A 24,810-nucleotide genomic window follows, 5' to 3' on the forward strand; every position below is an offset into this window, starting at 1 on the left:
TCAGAGTGAAAATACTAATTGTAGCATGGATCTTTTTGCGTAGGTGTGTTTTGTTCTTGACGTTAACTGTCCGATCTAATCAATCCCATATGCTTTGAGAGTAAATGTGACTTGGCTGTCAGCATCTCGTGAAGTGTATCTGACATGTTCCTGTTGATAACCATCAGCTCATTTTCTTTAGCGCCACAGCAGTGTAGCCTGTAATCTACTGCTTACAGCAGAGCTGAAAAAGGAGGGGTTGACTTTAAATGAACTTTCCCTTCCTTGTTATATTTTTCTGCTCATAACTTCTATTTCCCTCTTTGTTCACTCTCAGTTGTTTAAGAAACACTGGCTTTTTCTGATATCATGGGGTATAGCAACAAAATTCCTCCCGTATTGTTGAAAGAGGCGTGTCATGGATGTACAGGGTTGGTACTGTAGGTCAGTCTTTATCCACAATGCAACAAAAAGCTTCTCTTTTAGATTTACCAGCTCAACATTAGTGTCAATAACATGCACATTTTATTAATACCGGCGAAGCTCTTAACATAGCTGCTGTGATCCCCACTGATAACAGTGAAGGCTGGATGGCTCCCACTTTAAGTTAAGAGCCACTAAGGCTCAGAGTTTAAATCATAACAGTGGCACCACATAACATAATCTACTCCTACACGTTTCATTCAGTTCCTGGTGCTGCAGCCCCTTCGTAAGCTCGCCAGAATGTCCCCACCCTGCCTTCTCTGTAATTACATTCTCCACTGGGGGAGCCCACGCTGCAGCCCGCCACTGATCTCCAAGAATGGAGACGAAAAGGCACCAGAGAAAAGGGACATGGAGTGCAGACAAATAAAGGGTGATGTTCTGTGAGTGCATGGTGTGGAGGGGTTGTGAGAGTGGGGGTTATATTGAAGGCGATAGCGGTATTACTCCCCTGGCTCCCCTGGAGAAGGAGCGGATTAAGAGGAATCTGTCTGAAGGTGAAAAGGTCTTATCCTTTCCACTGATGCTTCTCAGAAAAGAAGCAGAGCAGAGATATGTTTTAGCCAGTGTAAACCAGAAGACACATTTGCGGTGTATGAGAATTACCCATGAACTTTGCTTTGCTAATGGCTACAGAATTCCAAGTTAAGACAGTAGATACTATATTCAGGTTGTAGCTGTAGACTCTTGTATGCTGTAGACAAATTCTAATCCGAGGAAGGAATCCCGGTGTGTTTACAGTGTGGTAGTCTGTGTTTAATTTACATTAATCTTTGGGAAACTGACCGAAGGAGGGCCTTCTGTTTTGCATGTATTTCCATTTCGTTTAGTGCGCACAGGTGTGGGTCTGAACGTCTATACATCCATCATGTGTCTGCAGCACAGGTGTGTCTCAACACAAACTGCTTTGACTTTATCAAGTTAACTTCTTCTGAAGGAACACCAGCTGGCCTCACCGGCTGCTTTCGGGCTGTCATATAAAGCACTGCAGTAGAGCTGTCCAAGTTATCTGTCACTCAGCATACCTGCCTTGATGCCACGGGACATACACTCACTATATTGCAGTTTCCTGGGGGAGTAGATGGAATCAAGCTTGTCAAGTCTTAATACAGTCAGTACCTTCCAGCTTTGCTCAGTCTGTTTGTTCCCCTCAAACTCGTTTACTGTATATCTGAGGGTAGACCTTGAAAAGCGTAATCTTTCTCATCTTTTTTGTGGGTGTTTGTTGTGTTGTTCGTAATTATTTTTCACTTAAAGTTAGGTAAGACTAGACAGTGTTGTGAATTATTTAGTATAATTTAACTGAATGTTTGAAATTCCTGGAGTGGCTGGGGTGGTCATCACAAAATCAGTACATTTAAAACATATATTACAATAGAATAGCTTCTTGTGCTCCTAGACATTTTTTATTTTACTTTCTGTCATGTTGTGAGCCCTGTGGTGTCAGGCGGATGTTGCTGTTAAAACGAATTGTCAGGATCTTGCCCACACAGACTGAAAGCCTTTTTAGACTCTTGTTGGACAACCAAAAGTAGCAGTTTGAAAACAGTCGACATCAGATACATCTACATAAAATGACTGTACCCCACTGCCAAGAGAAAGGCTGCATGAAGATTGCTGCTCCTCGTCTGCTTCCCGATGTGAGGTAGATTAATGGCTTGTCAGAGGAAACATCCACAGGGCTGCCACAGCTATCGGAAGATGTGTTCTCTGTCTTATATCCACTGCTGGGTCTCCAGGGCTGCTCATGCAGCCAAGCACATATCCTCTCTTTATTACACTGAAGTTCAGAAAGGAGGCAAGTAATCACAGAGGTGGCAGCAGAAGTTCAAAACTGAAGAAAAGCAGTGCTGATTGTCAGCAGGCATGACATGTTTTCTGAAAAGAGACATTAAGTGATGTGTAGCTATTTGCATACTTTGAAGTTAGGAAAGGTTAATTTCACTTGATCTTCCCTTGAAGTGAATCAGCTTTGAAGAAAACTCATTAGCCACCTTCCCACGTTGCACCTGATGGGAAGCCATTTACTTTGCAATGTTTTGTCTTCCACCATTAACAATTATTCCCAGGGTCACTGATTAAACTACACCCATCAAATGTCACAGCTGGTCTCACGCACTCTGTTGTCCACCAGAAGAATCACAGTTTCTTTCCCCTTTTGTCTTTTCTCCCTTGTGTGCCACTTTACTTTTCTTCCTCTCGACTCTTTGCTCTGTCTTCCCTCTTCCATCCCAACCCTTATCTGCAGGTAACAGTATACTACACTCAGCTGCAGACAGTGTGACGAGTGCTGTACAGAAGGCCAGCCAGGCTCTGAATGAGCGCGGCGAGCGATTAGGTCGGGCTGAAGAGAGGACTGCAGACATGATGAACAGTGCCGAGCAGTTCGCTGTCACTGCACACAAGGTGAGGCATTATGTTAGCAAGATACATTACAATGAACAACCTCAGGGTGGGCCTACTGGATGCATTTTAATGCAGTGCATTGAAATGTATGACATGCATGACTTGAGCCCCACCTCGTGTTATAGAAGATCTAGTCATAATTTTTAAATCAGTATTGGTGCACGTAAAAGATCAAACATTTTACTTAAACCTGAGGATATATGTAAGAGTTGCTTCATTGTGACCCCAGCCTCTCATCAGTGGTGCTCTCTGCTCTGTGCAGATAATAGCTTTTTTACCTTCTTCCCTCATTTACTGTCTCTTTTCTAGTTCTTTGTAGGATGTTCCCTCATCCTCTATCCATCCTGTATCTTCTTTTCCTGCAAAACTAATTGCATGCTGTTTAATGAGGCTATTAGCATAATATGATTTTTTTACTGCAAAGCACAAGAAAAAAAAAATCTATCGCTTTGTTACGAGTGCACCTGATTATGATCGTCATAACTGTCTTACTAATAGCACACAGTATATCACACATCCCTGGGTTTGCAGCTCGGCTTCTTTGTGTGAAATCAGGCAGACCTGGCGCACCGTCATGCTATTACCGTGCTGATAGACATGCGCCATCTAAGGGCGATGCATAATGCCATACTAGTGATGGTGGGATAATTGAAACACATTTGAAGGGCCTTGCATGGCCCTCTTACTGCTCACAGATGAGCTTCCCCACTGTGATGAATTACAAAAACTGTGATAAGCAGAGAAAAATGCCTTGGCTCTGGTGGTTTCAGGAGAAAATGACTGTAGCACCCCCATGAAGAATCACTCATTTGCCCGCATTTCTCATTTCACTCACTGTCATTATGTTTTATATTCTTCGTTTTATAACTTGTCATTTGACTTGCACGGTATTATCAATACTCATAATGTTGCATGTCCGAAGCCTGCTGTTCAAGGCAGTCGATAGCTTTACAAATGTCATTCCTGACCACCTGCACGTTACTCATCACATTTCCGTCTGCGGATGCCTTTGACAATGGCTTGACGGGATTTATTGAGATGGAGTTTTCTTGCTTTTCAAGTCCTCTGCATGGGTTGAAAGAGGACCTCTGCATACAGTGCATCTTCAAATCATAGCGACGTGCAGTGCTTTGAGAGGGTCACCTTGACTCTTTTTCTCTTAGTCCACTCCTGCAGTCCCATTTCTGTGCCTCACTTTGTGATGCACTGCTCAGTTTTAATCAGAGCCCCTCATTCCTGCATGACGCTCTACTGCCCCCACTTGTTCAATCTGTAGAATTCGCTTCTTGTCATTTAACATAGTCTGTGTCTGTTTGTGTGTGCATGGTTGGGTAAATGTTTGTCTTCCATCCTCACGTCTCCATACCCCATAGCTTTGTGAATTAGATTGGTGGGCCCGGTCATCTTTCTAATGAGCCTCCAGCAGAGCTCTCTAGAACCCTCGTTAATGAGGTAAACAAAGTTACCTTCTCATTGCCTGAATAAAAAAAAAGCACACCAGGACCCCGGCTGCCCTCCGGCACCTGTATAATAAACCTCTCCTAACAGCTTTTTGCTTATGAAACGCTTCTAAAATCTGTGCTTTGTTTCCTCATTTCACTCGCTGTGCTCGCTGCTGCATTTCATTGAAGAGAGTCTGCTGCTTTTTGCCTATAGGGTTATTTAAAATTCTCACTGTATTATCCCTCAACCCTCACCCCAATGTTTCTACAGCTTGCCATGAAGCACAAGTGTTAGACCACTGCCAAAACCAACTGGGGGGGTGGGGATCAACAATCGCCGGTCGCTGTACAGGAGAAGGATTCCAGATTTTATTCTTTTTAAAAATTTTAATATGATTCCTCTTTGTTAACAATGTTAACATTTTAACGTTTGGGGTTGTTGTATTATGGTGCATCTTCTGATTGTGACCCATGGAGCAGGGGGGAGGAAGAGAGGAGCTAAACAACGCTACTTCAGTCTGTCAGCAGAATGTTTCATACCTCTGTTTGCCAAAAAAGTTCCACGCCACAGCCATGACTGTATCTGATTACCACGGTCACTCAAAACACTTCCTGTCTTCATAAGCTCAGACTCTAAAGTGAGTGCACACATGCTGACATGTCATTATCAGCAATCACTCCAAGATGAGAGTTATTCATGAGCACTGCAGTGATTATGCAGATTTGACGGACCCTCCCGTCACGAGTATTTAACACACGCATACCTGAGGACCCTCTTGATTTTCTTACCTGATGCTTATTGGGTTGTACCCGGATAAATATTTTGGCAATGCATTTGGGAGAGTGGGATGTAAGAAATAATCCCAACATTAACTCTCCGCCTGAACATCAGCAAATCCAAACGTTATTTCAGCATTTCCTTCACTCCTTTGATTCTTGGACAGTGCAATCTGTTGCTCTGTCCATCATTTCAAAACAGTATTAGTCAAATGTTTGCAGCACAGAGTTTCATAAACAGCATATGAGACTAAGTTGAGCGGTTTGGGTGAAATATTTCAGTCCTCTGTTAGACTTGTTTACCATTCAACAACAACCAAAACTACATGGAATATAGTTGCCAACATTTTTGGAAGTGTACTTGAAGAACCCTGATTTCAAAATGAGGCTTTTAAGTTGAATAATTTATGTGAAGGAGACGGGGCGGGGGGCACTTCAGTAAACCAGCTTCTGCATTGTAAAAAGCAAAATATGTAATTCTTCTAGTACTATTATCTCAATGTCTGTAGAGCTAATTTGTCCCATGATCATGGGATGTTTTGAAATGACTCCCGGCTGTATTTCAAGTTTAAATATTCAGTAGTCATACTTTTTGTATAATTGTTTGGGTTGGTCATTATAATGATGTGTGTACTGATAGATAAATGAGAAAATGTCTCAAATAGCAGCAGCAGCAGCAGTGTGTAGTAGTTTTTTGTGTCATTGCTCTCACACTGGCTGTAACTTTGGCTTCCTCACCCTCACAATCGAGATGTATTTGATTCTTTTTATATTTTGAATTTTATAATTCATGATGTTACAATGCACCGACAACCTTATCTTGCAGAGCACTGTTGAGTTCATACTGAAACGTTCCAGTTGCCTAAATGTTTTTGTGCTTGTATTCCTCTCTCTAACACTTTGGATGTTTATTGTTTTAATAAAAAAGCATATAAATAGTGTCCTTTTTATAACCAGCTTTAACTGTTCCATCAAACAGTGGAATCAGAAGTTGTACATTTATTTTGTCGGGTGTTCCTTATCATGATCGCATTTGTGTGTTTTACTCACGTGGTTTTTCTCTACTCATAAACAATAAGCTGCCAAAAGCTCAAAGGGTCTTTATGTCATTTTCTCCATCTGATGTTCTCGGTCTCACTTCATGCTTCAGCAATGCTCCTATCACACTGAATCTCAGTTCTCTATAATACTGTAATATGTAAAATAAAGTCCAATCCACAATCAAAATATAATGGTTCTTTATTAGTGCCTTTTGCTGTTAACGTCTCACCTCAGTCTGCAAATCGCTCTTCATATTGTCTCGCTTAATGTGGCAACCCAGGGTAACACTGCCTCAGAGGATCCATGAAGAAAAAGTGTTTAAAGATTTTGGTTACAATTGAATGAAATACTGGTTGTTGTGTTTATGATGACACAGGAAGAGTCATACAGAAGTCCGCATTGAAGTAAAATGGTGAAGGTCATTCTTGATCAAATTTTGCACATTTAAATATGATCACTTGTATCTTTTTATCCAATTTGAGCTGTTTACCTTTAAATAGTTCAGTATTATCTGCATGCTTCCCTTTGCTGTCTTCTTTCACCAGGTTTAAATTCAAGTAGTAGTTCTGCATTGTGTGTGTATTTAAATTATTTATTATAGATGAAGACATTTTTTTTAAGTAGTGATATTGACATTTTTATATTTTGAGTTTTTGTCAACCTTCCATAGAAAAAACTGTATCAATAAAAAAAAAAGAAATAAAGTTCATTCTTCTTCACGTTGTGTAAAATGTTTGCCCGGCACTGGTGATGTTTCGTCTTTAATAGGAAGACTTACTGAGAGCAGAATGAAGCATACAGCTGCAGTCAAACCTAGGGTGTGTACCTCTGCTCTATTTGAGAGTGTCCTGTTTCCCCTGCAGAGGGCGATATCATCACAAGTTATGGCAAGGCAGCAAGTCTTGATGCCTCACTATTGACCAGACTCTGTGTGTGTGTGTGTGTGTGTGTGTGTGTGTGTGTGTGTGTGTGTGTGTGTGTGTGTGTGTGTGTGTGTGTGTGTGTGTGTGTGTGTGTGTGTGTGTGTGTGTGTGTGTGTGTGGGCTGCAGGAAAGACTGTTCAATACAACAAAATCCCACCACAAAAATTGGCAATAAATGACTGGAACCTGCTGGTCTCCCAGATTGATTGGCAGGTGTTTGGGAGTATTTAGAATGACAAACTTGTAGTTTTTAATGTTACCTACATATTTAAGTTTGGTTTCTACATTTACAGGCTAATGCTTGTAAAAATTGTGATCAATTAAACAATGCTTCTTGTTGAATGTTCATGAAGCCTTATTGTGTAAAACATAACTATAGCCCTTAACCACAGACAGTGATATCAAGACTGCTGCCATTGCCATTAAATTTCTAGCAAGATTCATATAAAAAAAAAAGAGATTTAAATATCCCAATGTTTATTCCCTAATTTGGCTTCAGCTTCAAAACTGCTAGATCCTACATTTCCCAAAATGCACCTCAGTATTAGAGTTCCCCTCCAGAGCAACAGAGCACATTATGCAACTGTTTTCAAAGGCTGAGCAGTACCTAGCAATGTAAATAAACTGATGTCTGTTTAAACATATTTAACAGCTTTAGCTTTTGCATGTCTTGTTTGATTTAAAAAAAAAAAAAAAAAAGAAAGTCCAGTAACACACAGTTAGCTTAGCTTGAATAACCTGCATCAGTTTTCCCTCAACATTGTTTTATTTATAAGGATACCCATGTCCAAGTCAGTACATCATTTAGTAAATGTTACCAACATCCTAGGCAGGTGATATACTGAGCATATGCAGCACAGAATAGTATAAGTAATGCGTCTTTGTACTCAGTCATGTCATTGGATTTATACCAGAACCCTGAGCTTTGAGCTTATTCACGGTTTTCACAGATTGAAAGGAAGAACTGGTAAGTCTGATGGTTGATTACGACTTGCATAGCAGAGTCAAGTGAGCAGAAATGAATCTTAACAAAACATCTATGTTATGTTCTCCCTCCTTGCCACCTCGTAAGAGTATTTTAATCTTCCAGTTAATGATGCGGACCAATCTGACAAGCAGAAGGCCAGTAAGCGTAGTAGCAGTGCTGAAATACATGATCTATAGCTTTTAGTGCTGCAGAGAAGGAGGGGAGTAAGTACCTCATAAAAGCCCCGGTGCAGGACTTCACTGCCATTACTCACTCTGCCAATTCCTGTGAATCATTCCTTCCTGGCACCTTCTTAAAACCCACCTCTAATCGTTCAGCTCCCCTCTCTCTTTCCATTCTAGTTCTAGCAACACAGGTTCAGATAATACACCACAGCACACACATCCTGGTTTATGGCTCGACCCCTTTTGATCTTTTTTGATGCCTTAATTTCTTTAACGCTTTAGCATGTATGCAAATCACAGTTGAATTACCTTTGCAGACCACTGGAGGATGCACTCGCCTTTTACAAAGACCCATCACCTCTTCTAGCTTTATTGCCTGGTAGTTTATTGATTAGTAGAACTGATTATTAGTGTCTAATTTCAGCGCAATGTATGCATTGATCGCAGGTGGAAGGTGTGAATTGAGGGCTGATTGAAAGCTGTTCAATACCAGTAATTGCTACAGTGGATGTCTTGACAGGAGCTTGAGTTAGTGGGACAGAGCAAGTGGGCAGTGAAGCCATGCAGCATTTTCCCAATGTGCAGCTGGACCACAGCACAAGTCTTGAAGGAAAAGGACGAAAAGGCCTTCTTATATACCACATTACATTCTACCATCACATATTATGTGTTTTCACTTTTAATTCAGATTTATCTTAACACTTATTTTCACATGCAGAGGGCAGACTGGTGTGCGTGACACACTGAAGGTACTTACTGTATGTCTTGAGTGATCTTAGCACAGGACTGGTGTCACCTTGTGAGGTGCATTGACATTCCTGTCAGCCAGGGAGTTGGTGTCACTTCAGGAGAGGCTCGTCGGCTGTTTGGCTGGCCGGCCTCAGGGCAACTCCTTTTTAATCTGCCAACCTCCCCAAAGCTCCATAGGAGTAATTACAAGTTACACCCAGGGGTGAGAAGGCCGAATGAATTGGGAATGCACTTCTATTTCTCATTATCGCATACAAATCTCTGCAATGATTCTGAGTAGTCCTATTAGTCAGGACTGGATTTTTACCCCAAAGTCAAAAGTTTAATAACTGCAGCAGGATATTGCCTGTGTCCCCCAGGTATTCTGGAAAGTGGGATCCAGAGAAATGTGTCTGGACAGGAGCTCCTCAAACTGTTTCCACTAAGAGAAAGTGCTACAAAACTTTTCACATACTCTACAGAGCTCTACCTTAGTGTGGTTGTATGTGCTGCAGTACAAGGTAAAAGAAATCTGTACAACCAATAATGTTTCAGTAATGTCAGTGTCTTTAAAGAAGTGATAAATTAAGCACCTAACTGAGCAAAATCAGTCTTATGCTGTATGTCTGCTGGTTGCAACATATATTCACTGCACCCTTTTCGATAAGAAATGATTCAAACTGTTAAACCTCTGCCCACTCTTTCTCTCTGCTGTGCTGCTGCATTGCTGAATTCCTAACTCTACTGTGCACCTCCCTTCTGTCTGATCATGATGCCCCAGCTTGGCTTTGTGGAAGAAATACCCGTGACTGTTGTCTCAAGTGTGTCCTTCAGCCCAGAAGAGCTCGCTGCATGTTTTACTTTAGCAAGCGAGCAAGTTCATCAATCACAAAAGAGTTAATGTGTTGGCTGTGTTCAGTGTTTCAGTGCTTGACAATAACAGCAAGCTAACATTGCGAGGCTGCTGGAGCTACTGTGCTGATGTGCTTGTGGTCGGCATTGTGATGTAATCTGGCAAATTCTGCTTTTATACTGCTGCTGCTGTTAACCTTTGTGCAATATTTCTTAATCACAATTTCCTCTTCTGTCCATATTTATTTTTCTTCAGCTGTTGTGTGGTAATTCCCTTGTGAGACAGCCGGATTCATGAGATCACACGAGGTAACGTGATGTGAGAATCCCTCAGGATACCGTCTATGTGCAATGTGATGCTTTTACAGTATTGATTCATATGAGTTTACTGCTTTCTTCGTAAACACTGCTGCAAACAGTTGCTGGTATGTTGTTGTGTGGGCTGCTTTCTGCCAATAGACACTGAATTTGAGTTCCTCCCAAGGGGGTGCTTATTATCAGCACTCCCCAATCTGCCATGCTGAGCTCGGTGTCTTTTTGCAGGGAGTGACGAGATCAGAGGCGAGAAGCCAAATATCAACTTTGTCTTTCTCTATATTCACGTAATAAATCTGCGTGAGTCCGCTGACTGAATTATATTTGATACAGGCTCCAAAATACATACAGATACAGACATTTAATAATAAACAAAAGCATAAACTGTATTAACAGCCAAGACTAAAGTGGGAAAGAGTACAGTAAAGCTGAGTTTGGATTTGCAGACAAAGGAGTGTCCACCAGCCACACACTCAACAGCAAACAAGCGTTAATGCCTCAATGTAGTGCTGAAACAATTAGTCAGTTAATCAGTGAACAGTTTTGATAATTAATTGCTGAAGTCATTTATCAGGTAAAAATTCCAAACATTCTGGCTCAAGCCTTTGAAATGTGGAAGCTGTGTGAAGCTTTCCTTTGTTTTGTAGAATTGTAAATTGGTTGATTTTTGGACTGTTGCTTAGACAAAACAAGCTTTTTGAAGATGCATTTTTTTTCTTTTTTTTTGGCATTTATAGACTTGGCAATTAATGAAAAAAAAACAATAAAAATGAGCAGATTAAGCTCTAAAGAAATAATTGTGCTCACAGGCAAACAAAATTGCTCAGAATAGGCAGTAGCAGGTGGTTCCACATAGTGGGATTAACTGTAAAGGCTGAAATGCAAATATAGCATCAAAGCACAACTTCAAATAGGTTAAAACAATAGGTTAAAACAGCAGCATGGCAAAGACCCCTGCCTGATCTTATGCAACGTAGCATTTACCCAGTAATGACATGCTGTTTGTCTTGGCCGAGCTGAGCTATGTGCAGTCACATGGCACCAACAAGCAACAGCTACATGTCGAGTCAGCACATCCGAGGAGCCGGTCGCCGTTCAGTGCTGCAGTTCAGACTCGTAAATTGAAAGTGCTCCCCCTCAATTATGCAAGCGACCCCGGTCGGTCCAGTGTGCGTTTGTGACATTAGTCTGTTTGCAGAGAGGATTTTAAGTTGATGTAAGGAAGAGGCAGGGACTGACTGGTGGAGCTTGGGAAGTCACCTCAGCGCCCTGCCCACAGTGACTTGGCAGATGTGTTAGCGAGGCGAAGCGCACAACAGCTGCTCGCTCTAAATCGGGCCTCCCATTCTCCTCTCTGCCTTTGAGTTCCTGTGGAGTGCAATGTCAGCCGTGCTGGAATCATCAGTCATTATCCTGATTTGTATCTACCTCACACACTTCTCTCCCTCTCACTTTCATCTTCATTAGATCACTTCCTCTTTTTGTGCAAGTGGGTCAGAATTTACTGACTTCACTGCCTTTGTACGCCGAGTTGTGCTTTATGCTCAGCTTTGTGTAATGTGTAAAAACACCTAACATTCTTGTGTTTATTAATAAACCCAAAGGGATATTTTTGAGCTGGAGGGAAAACAGAGAGAGGCATCTTCTCTGCTTACAGAGTATAAATACCACCTTAAGCTCCTGCTGGAAACGAGACTAGTTTCAGAAGACACACGGGGGTGGAGGGAAAAGATCTGCATTGACCCACTTCCTTGTGGACCTTTTTATGCCATTTATGTTCACAATACAGTATACACGGGATTATTGTTGTTATACAAGGTGCAAAACATGAGGGATGTTTGCTGCTTTTCTCAAATAAGAGCAAACAACTGTAACGTTAAAGCCTTAAAAAAACATGGTGTCTCTTGATGCCTGTACCGCCTTTAAGCCTTGAAAACACACACTATAGAGAAGAGGAGATGGCTTTGTATGTAGTAGCCGCTGAGCATGAGTCTCATGGTGTGATATGACATCATTATTGATCTAACAGCCCACTCCTTCATTGTATCCAGCTGTTATTATTGACTTGACTGAAGAAACAGATTGGCTTCAAACAAGCAGTGACATGCAATCTGTCCGTCTTCTGGGAGCACTCAGTGCTCTCGCCCCGTCGCGTGGACGAGGTGATCATGGGAGTTGGTCTGCCTCTTTTGGAGACATATATCAAACAGGGTGTTTCTCTGGTTCATTGCACATGTGTACATAAAGCTGTTTCACACCCAAAGGTGCACGTCTGAGCTGGCTGTGGCTTTCTGTTCATGCTCTCTGTCTGGTAGCTTCAGTGGGAGATTCAGATCGACCTCTTATTTTTTACACAGCGTCTCTACTTTTATGGAATCGGGGTTGTGTCCATCCTAAATGAATGAGGCCTTTGGTTTTGACCTGCTTTAAGTACCTGAATGAGGAGAGTAATAAAATTCACATGCGCACACATGCATCTCAAAATCATGTCGCTGAGTTTGACCGATTGCTTGCCATTAATCATCCTTACATATCAGCTCCAATAGGTCTCTGTTCACAGTGATCTATGACCAGACGAGGTGTTGGCTGATTGAGATTCTGAGGCGAAAGAATCAGTTGAAACATGACCAACCTCGGTTTTATCCCGGCCCGAATCCTTGCCTCATTCGTTGTCTGTGTGCTGCAGATATTGTGCCTTTTGAAGGAAGGTTTATGAGTTCCTGAAACATCTCTGTTTGCTGTGTGAGGGATAGCTTCTGATCCTCAGAATGAGCAGGACATCAGCATGCAGACAACGCCCCACAGTTTTGCAGTGCAGGCTGCATGAAGCCTCTAAATGGCGGTGAAATATGCAGGAGGGAGAATTCATAACAAAATCTGTCACTTCCTGTTTGTCTTTGATACATCACAACAACCTTGTTAATATTCTCCAAATTCCACCAGAGGATTGGCGGGTAGCAAGCTGAGAGATTGTGAGTCTTGGGGATTTTTTTCTTTTTTAACTGCAGTGTGAAGCCGTGAAGCAGCGGGAGTTTGTATCTGTCTCTCAATCGACGTGGGAGATTCATCTCCTGGGCAAAGAGGCGTCGCCAAAAGCTTGTGTATCAGCAAAGTAACAACGACTGCGGCACTGACACCAGGGGGCAGCAATTAACATGAATTAATCACATTGATTTAGGCTTCATCTCCCCCCTGGTTAGAGCTCTGTCTTTCTCTGCTGCACAATGAGACACACACCCACACCTAACCTATTATTCATGCATGGCAGTAGATCTGCCCAGGATAATGGGCTGGTAATGGTTTCTCATCACAAGCATTCCAACACTGTAGGAGGAGGAGGTCAAAACAGGCCACATAATGTAGAGAAGGGAATGGCACTACACCACAAAAACATGGCAGTGATCATAAATAGAAGCAATCACATCAAAGCTTTTAAGTTTCAAGCAAAAGCATGATACTAGTGATATGTATTTTTTAATTAAGGTCCGTGCAGTTGTCCTCTCCATGCCCCCATGTCTCTTCTTTTGGACCATGTCATGCTCAGAGAGCACATGCCAATGTTTCACCACTAAGGGGCACTGCAGCTTAAGCTGAGTGCAGAACAAACCTGGCTGAATCTTCAGGAGCGAGGACTGGCCGCGACAGCATCAGATGCTCACTTCAGTGCCAGCCCCTAAAAGTTACCCAGGATGCCTAAATCTGCTGAGCTGTCTCCTCCTTCCGCTCCTCTCTCTACCGCAATACGACTTTTCCACCCAACTCCCAAAGAAACTTCTTTACATCTTACTCTTCCGGCTATCCTCCTTTCCTCGTCCGCCCTCCTTCTCTCTCACGCACTGCGCTCCCTCTCTTGCTCTGTCTTTTCCGTTTTCTTAGAGGCATCGGGACCATTCCAGCTATAGTCAATCTAATCCCTCTAATTCAGTTAATCTAATTTTCTGGATATGGTCACACTGCTGATCTCCACTACTGGTCCTCTCTCCGTACTCTGATTTTCTGCCCAAAACCCCTGGAGCCCCTACTTTCCCATTTCTTGTCCACATTACTTTATGAAAACTAGCTGATTGGCACTAATTTGATGCTGTGAGAGTTTACAAAGCAGAACATAACAAATATCAGTGGCTCATTTCAAGGGGGCAACCCTCACCTCTTGCATTTCCCCAGTGTTTGCTGTTTTAATCACAGTGAAAATGAATGTGGCAGAGCTTGGCATGTTGACATTCAGACTTCATCATGCATAGCTTTCCTCTCCGTGATTTGCAACGAGCCCTGCACGATTCATCCTTGTGCTGCTGTTTGTTGACGATTAGTGATTAAATGAACTTTTTGCAAGTCAGCTGTCTTTGTCGGCAGCAGTTGATGCTACAGAGGTCACCATATATGTAATTATATGACCAAACAGCACTCAAGGATGCAGCAATGTAGACTGTTTTGTATTTTTTAGCTTGCAAATCCATAGACAGCTGGGTTTTTACCGAGTAAGAAAGCCTCACGATTGGCCTGGACAGTCCCAGGTTGTCACTGCTCTTCAGTAGCAAGGAGTCATTGATGAACCATGAGTCCTGACTGACTTGAACAAATCTGGATCTTCCCTTTCCATGAACCATAACAGTATTACTCTCTGCGCATACACTAGTATGAGCTATCTGATGATTTCGAGCAGACTAGTTTCTCATTCAGTATTCATTAGAAGCTGCCAGTGTGCACTACATGCATGTTTGAGGGATTACCGAGGTCTATTAGCAGATAAGAGGGACTTTCTCTGTGGAAATCGCTTGAGATACGGTATGTAGGTTAAACATTATGTGTCCCAACACTTGCTTTTTAATCGCATTCACAGATAAGCTCAGCGTTATTTGCATTTTGGGGCTCGTTTTAAACCAAGCATCACGAATATCACTTGTTGTTTCATCATGCTTTGCCGCTGCCGCACCGTACTTTGTCTCCCGTTTTCACTCACTATCCCTCGTCTATCTGTGGCTCCTGGCTGCAGCAGATCTCTGCAGTGCCTGTCAAAACAGTGGACTTTACAAGTCCTGCTTTAACTTGTTATCACGTAAAAGTACAGAGAAGAGGACAAAGAAATCAGGTTCGCATAGGGGGAGGCAGCAGTGGTGTCAGTCTCAGAGCGAGGATTAGGGCCAGGCCAACCAGACGTTCACAGGACCTGCTGGGGGAAAGTGGGCCGGACGGGACACACCCATGTGTCATATCTCACCGTCTGGGTGTGCTTGTCCTGCCTGACAGCTGCAGGGAATAAGCACATATTATTCTGATACGTGTCTGTCTTTTTCCCCCTCTTCTGTCACTTTCTATTTTTTTCCTCCCCCTCTTTGGACCTCTCTTCTCCCTCTTCCTTCAGCTGTTTCTCTCTGGCCGCTCCACTCGCCACCAGTGGCCCATTTGTGGATTTATAGGTCAACTGTCTGCCAATTTCAGGTCCATCTTATTTAATTGCCTCCTAGTGAGTGTCAGGAAAATGAGTTACCTGCTGCAGCTCAGTTTGCAGAAATACCGTAAGTTACCGCCTGCTGTCTGCTCAGCTGATGGACTGAGGAGTTCTGTATGTCATGAATAGTAAGAGGGAGGTATCTAATGAATTGGTGAGTGAATAAGTGAGTGGTAGGGAAACTTATATCCCTTTTTGTGAGGCCTGATTGGAGTTGAGCAACATGCTGATATGTCCTCTCAGTGGCCTTCTGTGTGTAATGACAGTTGTGACAAATCATGGCCCACTAATGACTCAGGGCTGGATAAGATGTGTCTTTTTTGTTCCTCTTTGTTGTCTCTCTGTTGCTCTTTCTTCTCTGTCTCTTCTTTTTCCTCAACTCTGCCACTGTCCTCAGCTGCCTTTTCTTCTTAGGTCTATCTTCTTTCCCCCAGTGAAATTTGGACGTGTCTGGGATGACTGCAATGCAGCTGAAACAACAGCAACGGTCCGACTCTCAAATCAGACAAAAGGGAGGGTGGCCTGTCATCCAGGCCTGTGTGGAGGTTTAAAGAGCCCCCGTGCTTTCAGGATCTGGATTGGATTGGGTCAGCCGAGCTGGCGGGTCGTCTGGCCCGGCCAACAGATCCTCAAAGACATGGAGAAGAGAAACATGTCGCTCCTGTCTCAGCATGGCTACAGCACTACAGAGAGACAGAGATAAAAAGAAACAGGCAGAGAGATGGAGACTGAGAAATGAAAAGAAAGAAATAAAAAATAGAAAAGTTATCACACCTAAAAAGTAAGAAGTTCAGCCCTCTCCAAAGTTTGTCCTTCAGACACACACAAAGCAGATATTCACGATCGCAAGTTTATTCATCTACAGTGATTTATTTCTAAATTAACACATACTGCTCACCTAAACTGGAGGGGTAGAGATGGTAACAAAATGAGGACAGGCAAATGACATATCGTTCTTTAATAAGTAGCAGGTACTTTTGTGTTTTTACTGTGGAACAAAGAATCTTTGGAGAAATAGTATTGCCAGGAACATACTGTAGGCATACATATGTATATGTTGCACTTACACTTACTTACACATCGGGTACAACACTGTACTTACAGGAGAGATGAGAAGCCTGAAGTGGATCAGATTTATTTGGACTGTATAAGCAAGGTATAAAGATCAGAAAGCAAATGAAATAACAAAAGAGCTATTACACCAATCTACAATGGATTACTCTACTTATGTCTAAAAGAAGATTGGTTTCATGTCATGTCACGGTGTCGCTGTCATTAACCATGAAGGACACAAACATTGAAGTCAACCTTAACTGAGAGTCATTGCACATTGTCAAAATTAAACCATGTTATGACGAGCTACGGGTCATTTAACCTTCAAACTCAGCACGTGTCATCTAAATTAACTACCTTTCAAGCTCCATCCGGCAGCGAGCAGACCTAATCCCAAAACAACAGGTGCTATCTATACAAAGCCTGTTTCAAAGTGTGTCCCTTTACTGCAGCTCCATGGAAGACGGTCTCTGCTGCCCCACACGCTGGACGCTCGCTTGTGGGCAGCTCTCAAAGGATGGTCAGGATACCAGGCTGTTAAAAATATTGACAGCATAAATTCTTTGTCAAGTCATCTCAAACACCAGGTTATTGCTCAGTAGATCATATTTTACGCCGCAATAACAGAATATGATAGTAGTTTAAAAATACCTACAGTATAAATTCTTTAGTTTCCACATTGTTTCCCTTGTACCCACAGGTACTGTCAGTCCCAAACAAATTGCACTGTAAATTGGGAAGAATATTTTCAGCTGCCTCACACTGACCGGGGTGCCTCTCATTGTCGACTCAGCCTCCTGTGCTCTGTGCAAGCAGGCCAGACAGGTGTTTTCCATTCTGCATTATCCTTTGGTCCAGTATCGCTCTCACACCTCAGCCAGGCCCCACGCCAGCACGGCAGGTGAATCAGTGTCATCCAATGCTCACCATGCGTCAGCGAGGTAAATATAACACTGACTTTGAGGCTTTAGAGTTAATTTAAATGCCACAGAAAGCATTCTGTCTGCTATACCTGGAATAACATGCGGCGAGTGGAAAGGGGGGCTGGGAATGACAGGACAGCAAAGCATGTGTGAACAGTTGGTGTGGTGAGACTTCAAGTATTTAAAGGGCACAATGAACATGTTTGCTGACAAAACAGCACAGAAAAGCTACACGCAACTGCATGTTGATGTCAGAAGTTGCATCAGTTTTAACATTTGATAATATCATGTGTGATAACATATGCGTTAAAGAGGCTGTTTTTCCGTGTAATTAGTACTTTTTAGGCTTAAATTACATTTTGCTGATACTAAGAAACCAAGCGCTTGAAAGCAGGACTTTTACTTGTCATGGTGTATTTTTGCATTGTTGTCTTGGCTCTTTTTCTTAGAATATGACTACTGAATGCTTCTTCCACCTCTGTCAGTCACCTGCTTCAGGTGTAGACCTATATAAAAATCTTGGGTAATGCAGCTCAGACTTTCGCTCAGTTCAGGCATTTAGACAGGCTCCGTCTTGCAGAATCCAATTGTGTCCCGTCTTGGTGATCAGCGCTGTCTGTCAGCGTCCTGCTGCCCATCAGCTCAGAATGACAGACAATTAGTGGCAGCAGAAATGACTTTTGAAGCAGACCCATTCCCCCTGAATTCCCTTGTCACAGCTCATTGCGACAAGACAGTGACTGCAGAAGCACTGCAAGTGGGATAGCAGGGCAGTTACACCATGCATTCATATTTCAGCAGCCACTTGGGCTGAAGAAAGGAGCACACACTCTCATGCACATGGGCACACACATAAATACTATCCATAGCAGTTAGAAAACAGGCCCTGCTGCATCAGACACACACACACAATTCCACTCTCGACTCTCAGTGTGTGTTTGTGTGTTTATTCAGCACAGTTTTTTTTTTTTTTTTACCCATTTGATGAAGGGGGGGAAAAGGCTGAATGTCATATTCAGAGTCGAGATGCACTCTGCCACAGCATGCCTAAAAACTCCTCACTTATTCAATACACAGAAGCAATTAGGAGAAAATGAAATCTCTGCATTCGTGTGCACAGTTGATGTTTATTACTCTAGCTGTGGAGATAATTATTTTGGAGTGCTGGCACCTTCGCACTCAGAAAGAAAAATCCCAAATGATTTCCGGAAAAGAAGCTGTTTTGCTCACTTTTTATCAGTCAACTGGGAGCGGGTGCCAGTCAGGGTCTCCTCCAGTTAACCTGTTGTGAGGATTAGCATCATTGTGGTCGACCTAATGTGTTCAGCCCTTTGCTTTCATTAACCTTTGCCCACGTGTTACTGGAAATGAGTGTGAGTAAGTTTCACGGAGAGAAGATGTGACTCATGCTGCTATACGTTTGTGCATGTGCCCGTATGACTCATCAGTTTAAGGAACTACTCTGCAGTCAGGTTTAGGATTAAGATCGGCAGAATGATTTTTAGAAACACCTGTTCTAAAATCATCAGTTTAAGGATCTTGCAGACACTGGATAAGTGTATAAGGAAAAGCAATCTGGCATTGGTTTATGTACAGAGAAACTACTCACACATTTGAAAGATTCATGCGATTCATGCAAGATGCTTCATTAAACTAACCGTAGGATCTTTGAAATTGTCTCGTTATCAACTCACATGCCACTAATTTACCATCATTTATGCACATTAACCCGAAACCAACCTCACATTAAGGACCCGTTAACAACCAATAAATAAAACAAGGAAATAAGTATTTTTTCATTCATTTTTTATTCGTTCCGCTCATGGTAATGCTAAACTCCAGAGGAAAGAAAAAAATACAAAATGCATTACGCAATCAAAACAGAACTCTATTTACATGTTGCATGGCTGTAAAGGAGCAGGGAGAGGAAAAATCTTATTTTCTGCCCCTAACTCAAAACATAATCAATAGAAATAGCTGATGTGTCAGTTACAGTCATGAGTATAACACATGTTCAGAGATGACAAAAGAAAGAAGAGGTAAACTAAAGCTATGTGACAGCCAGTGGTCAGATGTGCAGATGGTGTGTTTGTGTGCTGTTTCCCAAATTCCTGGTCACAATTCAGAGGAACCTGAGAAACATGGTGTTCTCTAAAAACAGCCAATTACTGTGTCTATGTTTGCATGAATGTGTGAGTGAGTGTGCGATTGTATATTACATGCTGTGTGTATTCAAAGAGTGTACGTGTATGAGCCCTAATGAGGACAGCTCCCTCAGGTGCAGCGACTGTAGAACTTTATCATGTAGAAATGGGCGTATGTGTACAACATGGCTGTCACTGCGTTTTGACGCAGATGAAAACCCTTGTTGAGGCAAAGATCAGTTTCTATGCACTGTGACACCATGCAACTTTTTTTTATTTATTTTCAACTGAATTAGTAATGTACACATCACCAGATGGGGAGCAGACATCAATGAAACAGGGTCTTCTTGAAGAGAAAGACACTGAAAATGCACTGAAGGTACAGTTAATTTAAATACTTTTACTTTATTAAACGTTTATTAGAAATTTTCCGTGCGTGCATTTGCGTGCGCTTACTGCATGAATGTGTTTGTACAGTATGTTGCACTGTGGGAGGCACATTACAGCACAGGCAGATGAGGTTACAGCGAATGTACCATGCTGAGACAAACACACAGAAGGATCTGTTTGAATGAATGCTTAATGAAACACCAGCAGACCCAGTAGGAAGCAAAGCTCTGCAGAGGAAACTGGTGTCATATGCAAATCGCAGGGGTCGTGGATTTAAAGCTGACCTTTGCACCTTGACCCGCTGCTTCTCTGAGTCGGCAGAGTTGGATATTGTGCACTCAGCAACCCACGGCCGGGTACAGAGGGAGCAGAGGGGGCCGGAGATGTAGGAGGTGGGAGGTGTTGGGACTTTCATGTGGAGCTCCATGAGGTCGGAGGGTCAAAGGGAGGCAGCGGGCCTCTGAGACCTGCCTTGATCTCCCAGTCAGTGCTTTCACTTTGTGATGTGATGTGTGTGTGCTTCCTTTATCAGCAGTTTGTCTCATGTAAGCATTTTTACAATGCACTGCATGGATTTAGTTAAAGAAATTGAGTTGGAAGACAATATAGATTGTTTTAAAACAAGCATTAGAGCAATGGCTGTTGTAGCTCACCCACCAGATTCATGGTATCTTGTCAGACTGATAACACACCCCATGTGACTCTGATTTATGTTGGACTCTTCACTCCTTTATGTTCTGTAATCAGCAATATTGTATCCACCACCTGGTGGGCTGTTATATACAGTATAATCTAGAAATCAGAAGTGGGAACTCCAAAGCCTGGCAGGTATATGAATCTGTTCTGATGAGCTTTCATATATCTTGTACTTGCTGAAGTATTATCAAGATTAACACGTTGGGACGTTTTCCTTCAAGCCTTGGCAAGCTCCATTCATCTCGAGTCTATTTGACATCTTGTGTATTGAGCCAAGAGTTATCATGAAGAAAATGGGCCCGTAGTGATACAAGATCATTACCAACATGACATGTTTCTCTAATGCATAAGTGCACTGGTGTTTGTCAATGAAAGCACATGAATTGTATTGGTTATTTGAATTATCATCCACAGTCTCAACTGCAGTATGTCGAAGGTTCTATTAATGTCTTACTATTTTGTAAACGCTTCAGGGACATTAAGTAATTCATGACCCTCATCAGCAACCAGTAGGAAATGGTGAACTTCATACATTTTACCTCAGTTTCATAGCAAAGATGAGTTTCTGCCTTTGCATGGTACATTTTTTGCACAAAGGCAATGCAAAGTTCTTAAAAAATGCATTAAAAAGCACAGATAAGTAGCTGTAGTTTTGGTTCTACTGCGGTTTATTCCACAGGACAGACAGCACTGTGACTGCACCTTCTTTAATTCATGTTTACATTGCAACACACTGAACGTGATGCACTGTGGCCCCTGAGTCGCAGGTGTCTCTGCTGGTCTATTATCTGTATGTCTTCCCCTCAATGAACCTGTCAATCTTCAGTCATGGCGGCGTCAGCCTCGACCCTGACCCGGGCCAAACGTCACGTCAGAGCTGTCTGCCATTTTAAAGGCCAGCACACACCGCCTCCAGTCCAGCTTGAACCTTTCTCTTCTTCTTTGGACTCAACTGGTTTGGGTAAAGGAACATTTGTCAGCTTTTCCACACTACGTACATATTGTTCTAAATATTCCATCTCTCCATCTCTAGTGCACACTTGTCAATCATTCAGTTGTTCATTACTGCATTCTGTCTGTTGTCAAATATTCAGCTCAGCAATTGTCACATGCCAGTATTGCATACTGTACTGTTGTAAGCTGCTAGTAATCACAGTTTTTAAGTTGTTTTGTCTGTAGTCAGATGTTCAGCAGGTGAACATAAACAACAGTCTCAAAATGACCTCAGATTGTATTCTATCCCCCGTCACCCCTCGCCATCTTTTCCTCCCTCCATTGCTCTCCTGACAAAGTGTCAGTCTCTCCTGTGTCTCTATTAGCCTCAGCCCTCCATCACTGCCCCTCCCCCTCTCCATTCCTCCATCCCTCCCCCTCACCTCAACTCCCTGGAGAGCAGCGATACTGCTGATGCATCACCACCCAAGATAATTTGTTTAAATGACAGATTAGGAGGGTAACTCGATTTGTGTCCAATACAGTATGTAGTGTCTGTTACCAATCTAATAAAGCCAACCTACCCGCCCCCTTTGCTCCTTCCTCTCGGCCCCTCCCCTCGCACACACACCCTGCCCCCTTGCCTGTATTTGCCGCAATAAGCTCCCAGTTCAATGAGAAAGAAAGAGGCTTGTCTCCAGGGGTGTAACGCGATCGCAGGCTGGGGCCACCAAGGCCTCCACATTAATTGAATCGCGAGGCCGGGAAGCTGCGAGGTTTGGCGCGGCGCTCATTGACTCATTGATCGGCGCAGAGGGGCCGCAGAAATATGCCTTGCAGTCGCGGCCAATCAATCAAACAATTAAGCCTAGTCTCTGTAGCTGGCTGTGGTCCATTTAAGTCTAACCTCCCAGCCTCTGGTGCTGCACATTCCAAATTAATTGCTTCTCGCTACAGAACAGGCCCCCCACTCCCCTCGCCTCCTCTGGTCCCTCTTTGTACCTGGGGAAAAGGTAACTGTGAGTCTGCATTTCTCACAATCCCCATCTCTATAAAGCATCTGCGATAACACACACTCACTGCTCTTCAGTGTGGGTATACAAAAGGGATGCTCAGTGCCACCTGCTCTCTTCTCTTGTAAAACCCGAGCACGTTTTTATCGGATTGAAGCGCCACGAGGAATAGTTATGTCAGCGTTGGTGTAGCTGTCGAGGAAACCGAGCATTAGGAGATAGGGTGGAGTGTGTGTCTGCTCGTTCAGTGAGAGGGTTGCACCCAACACGAGGGGGAGGAAAAGGCGGAGGTCATCAGCGTGGCCTTTCCTGCAGCGTGCCCCTCCTCCTTCCGTCTCCTCCACCTTCCTCCACTTCCCTGTTCTTCTTTTTCCTCTCCCCTCCTTCCAGTCTTACAGGGCAGTAAAAACATGTCCTACAAACAGCGACAGGAGGATTATTCCTCGTTCTGGTTTCGTGACTGGAATCCATGGCTGCTCTCCTCTAGCCATATGGCATTATCAATTTTGTTCACTATGGCAGAGCCTGTCACCTTAAGACTGCGCCTCCCTGGCATGCCGCCCTAGCTAGCATCTGTCAGAGGGGACTAGTGGGGGTTTAATGTCTCTGTCTCGTTTACACTCTGCCTCTTTCCTTATCCTTCCCTCCCCCACTTTTCCTCCTGACATCTCCTCCTTCACTTTCACCGCCATCATTTTTGTAACATGTAGAAGGGTTTAGGAGTTTAGTCTAAAATCTCTTGGGTTTCTGCCCAAATCCCCGCTTCATAACTTCTTAATGCTGCCTTTCAGAGGTTTCCATGGCTGTTGGCTTCATATGATGAATCATAAGTGTCTCCTTTTTTTTAGGAATGTGTCTTTAATCTTTCTCAATGGCCACCTGGCCTGATTTGTGACCTTGAGGATATGTCTGATGCTGTGAGGATGGTAGAATGTCACACATACACACACACATACCACACACAGTATGCTGGCACACACATGCCCGCATGTTCACATACATCCAGGCGTATGACAAGTAGTGCATCTGTCGCATGGACGTCCTTGGGCTGTAAACACACACACACACACACAGAGTCGGAGAAGTGAAGGAGCTGTGATGCCACAAAATAAAGATTGAAGGTACTGGGGAGTAATTTTGTCAGCAGGAGGAGGCATCTGACGTAAACAGCCTCAGACATGCAGTCAGACTCTTGGATGCACTCTGCACTGAGACAAAGCTGATGGTCTTATCCACAACAATGTATAATGAATACATAATGAGTGTAAATTCCTGGCTCAACCCGCAGTACAGACTTTTAATTTTTCACTGTGTTCTGCACTATGATAGGGTGTGAGTGTGTGCGTGTACTGAATATATTTCTATTTTGTTTTTGCCTGAATAGCTGTGTACTCCTACAGGTCTGAGTTATTTATTTTTGATTGCTCTTGGATTTAAGAGGCTGTACATAACATGATGTAGAAGGTTAACCAATGTTTCCCTTAAGGTGGTTGCTTTCCACGCTTTTCGACGTGTATCCATGGATGTGTGTGATGCAAAACTCAAATACTCTATATGCTAAATTAAAAATGAACCACTAAAAACATAAAGCTTTGGACATTTTGAATAATTGAAGGAAATCCAAAATACAGGGATTTCTTGTGATAAAAGGCAATAGTTTTATTCTTATGAAGGCACATGAATGTGATTTGCATAAAGTGTGAATGATCAAATGATGCTCAGAATATGAAAACAAATCCAGGTCAAGGCTACTGTAAAATTCCACGCTTAATGAAATAATCATGAGACAGCTGAACTGAATTTGATCCTTAAAACCAGTGTGTGAGTAAGCAGTGAAGCTCTGATCTGTTTCCTCTGTGTTTTGGATGGAGTTTTTTTTTTTTTCTTTTTCTTTTACACCCTGCAGCTTTGGTAGTAAAAAAGTCTTGGGCAAAACTCTCAAGATGGCACCAGCAAGAGAGAGCAAGAGAGGGGAGGAGAGATGGGAGGCATGGTTTGACTTCTCTTTACTGTACTTCCAAGCTGCCTTCCTTAAGTAGAACATTTGCACCATATTGAAATCAGTCCAGGCATGGCGGCAGCTTATTTTAGCTGGGCAGCATTGATCTCA

At 42.9% G+C, this 24,810-nt stretch overlaps 1 protein-coding gene across 2 annotated transcripts in view; it reads left to right on the forward strand.

Moving 5' to 3' along the window:
• stxbp6 (syntaxin binding protein 6 (amisyn)) overlaps positions 1-6,855 on the forward strand; it is a 60,623-nt gene extending 53,768 nt beyond the window's left edge. Inside the window, exons 5-6 of one of the 2 annotated variants that reach the window (XM_076748697.1) lie at positions 2,711-2,868; positions 4,582-6,854. In XM_076748697.1, the coding sequence (XP_076604812.1) occupies positions 2,711-2,868; positions 4,582-4,605 (182 nt within the window). In that variant the 3' untranslated portion in view covers positions 4,606-6,854. Of the gene's footprint in view, positions 1-2,710; positions 2,869-4,581 lie in introns of both variants that reach the window. The other variant, XM_076748696.1, reaches the window with a different exon arrangement.
• Positions 6,856-24,810: the final 17,955 nt, after the last annotated feature.

Source organism: Chaetodon auriga, chromosome 14 (assembly GCF_051107435.1).
Source record: "Chaetodon auriga isolate fChaAug3 chromosome 14, fChaAug3.hap1, whole genome shotgun sequence".
Lineage (NCBI taxonomy): Eukaryota > Metazoa > Chordata > Actinopteri > Chaetodontiformes > Chaetodontidae > Chaetodon > Chaetodon auriga.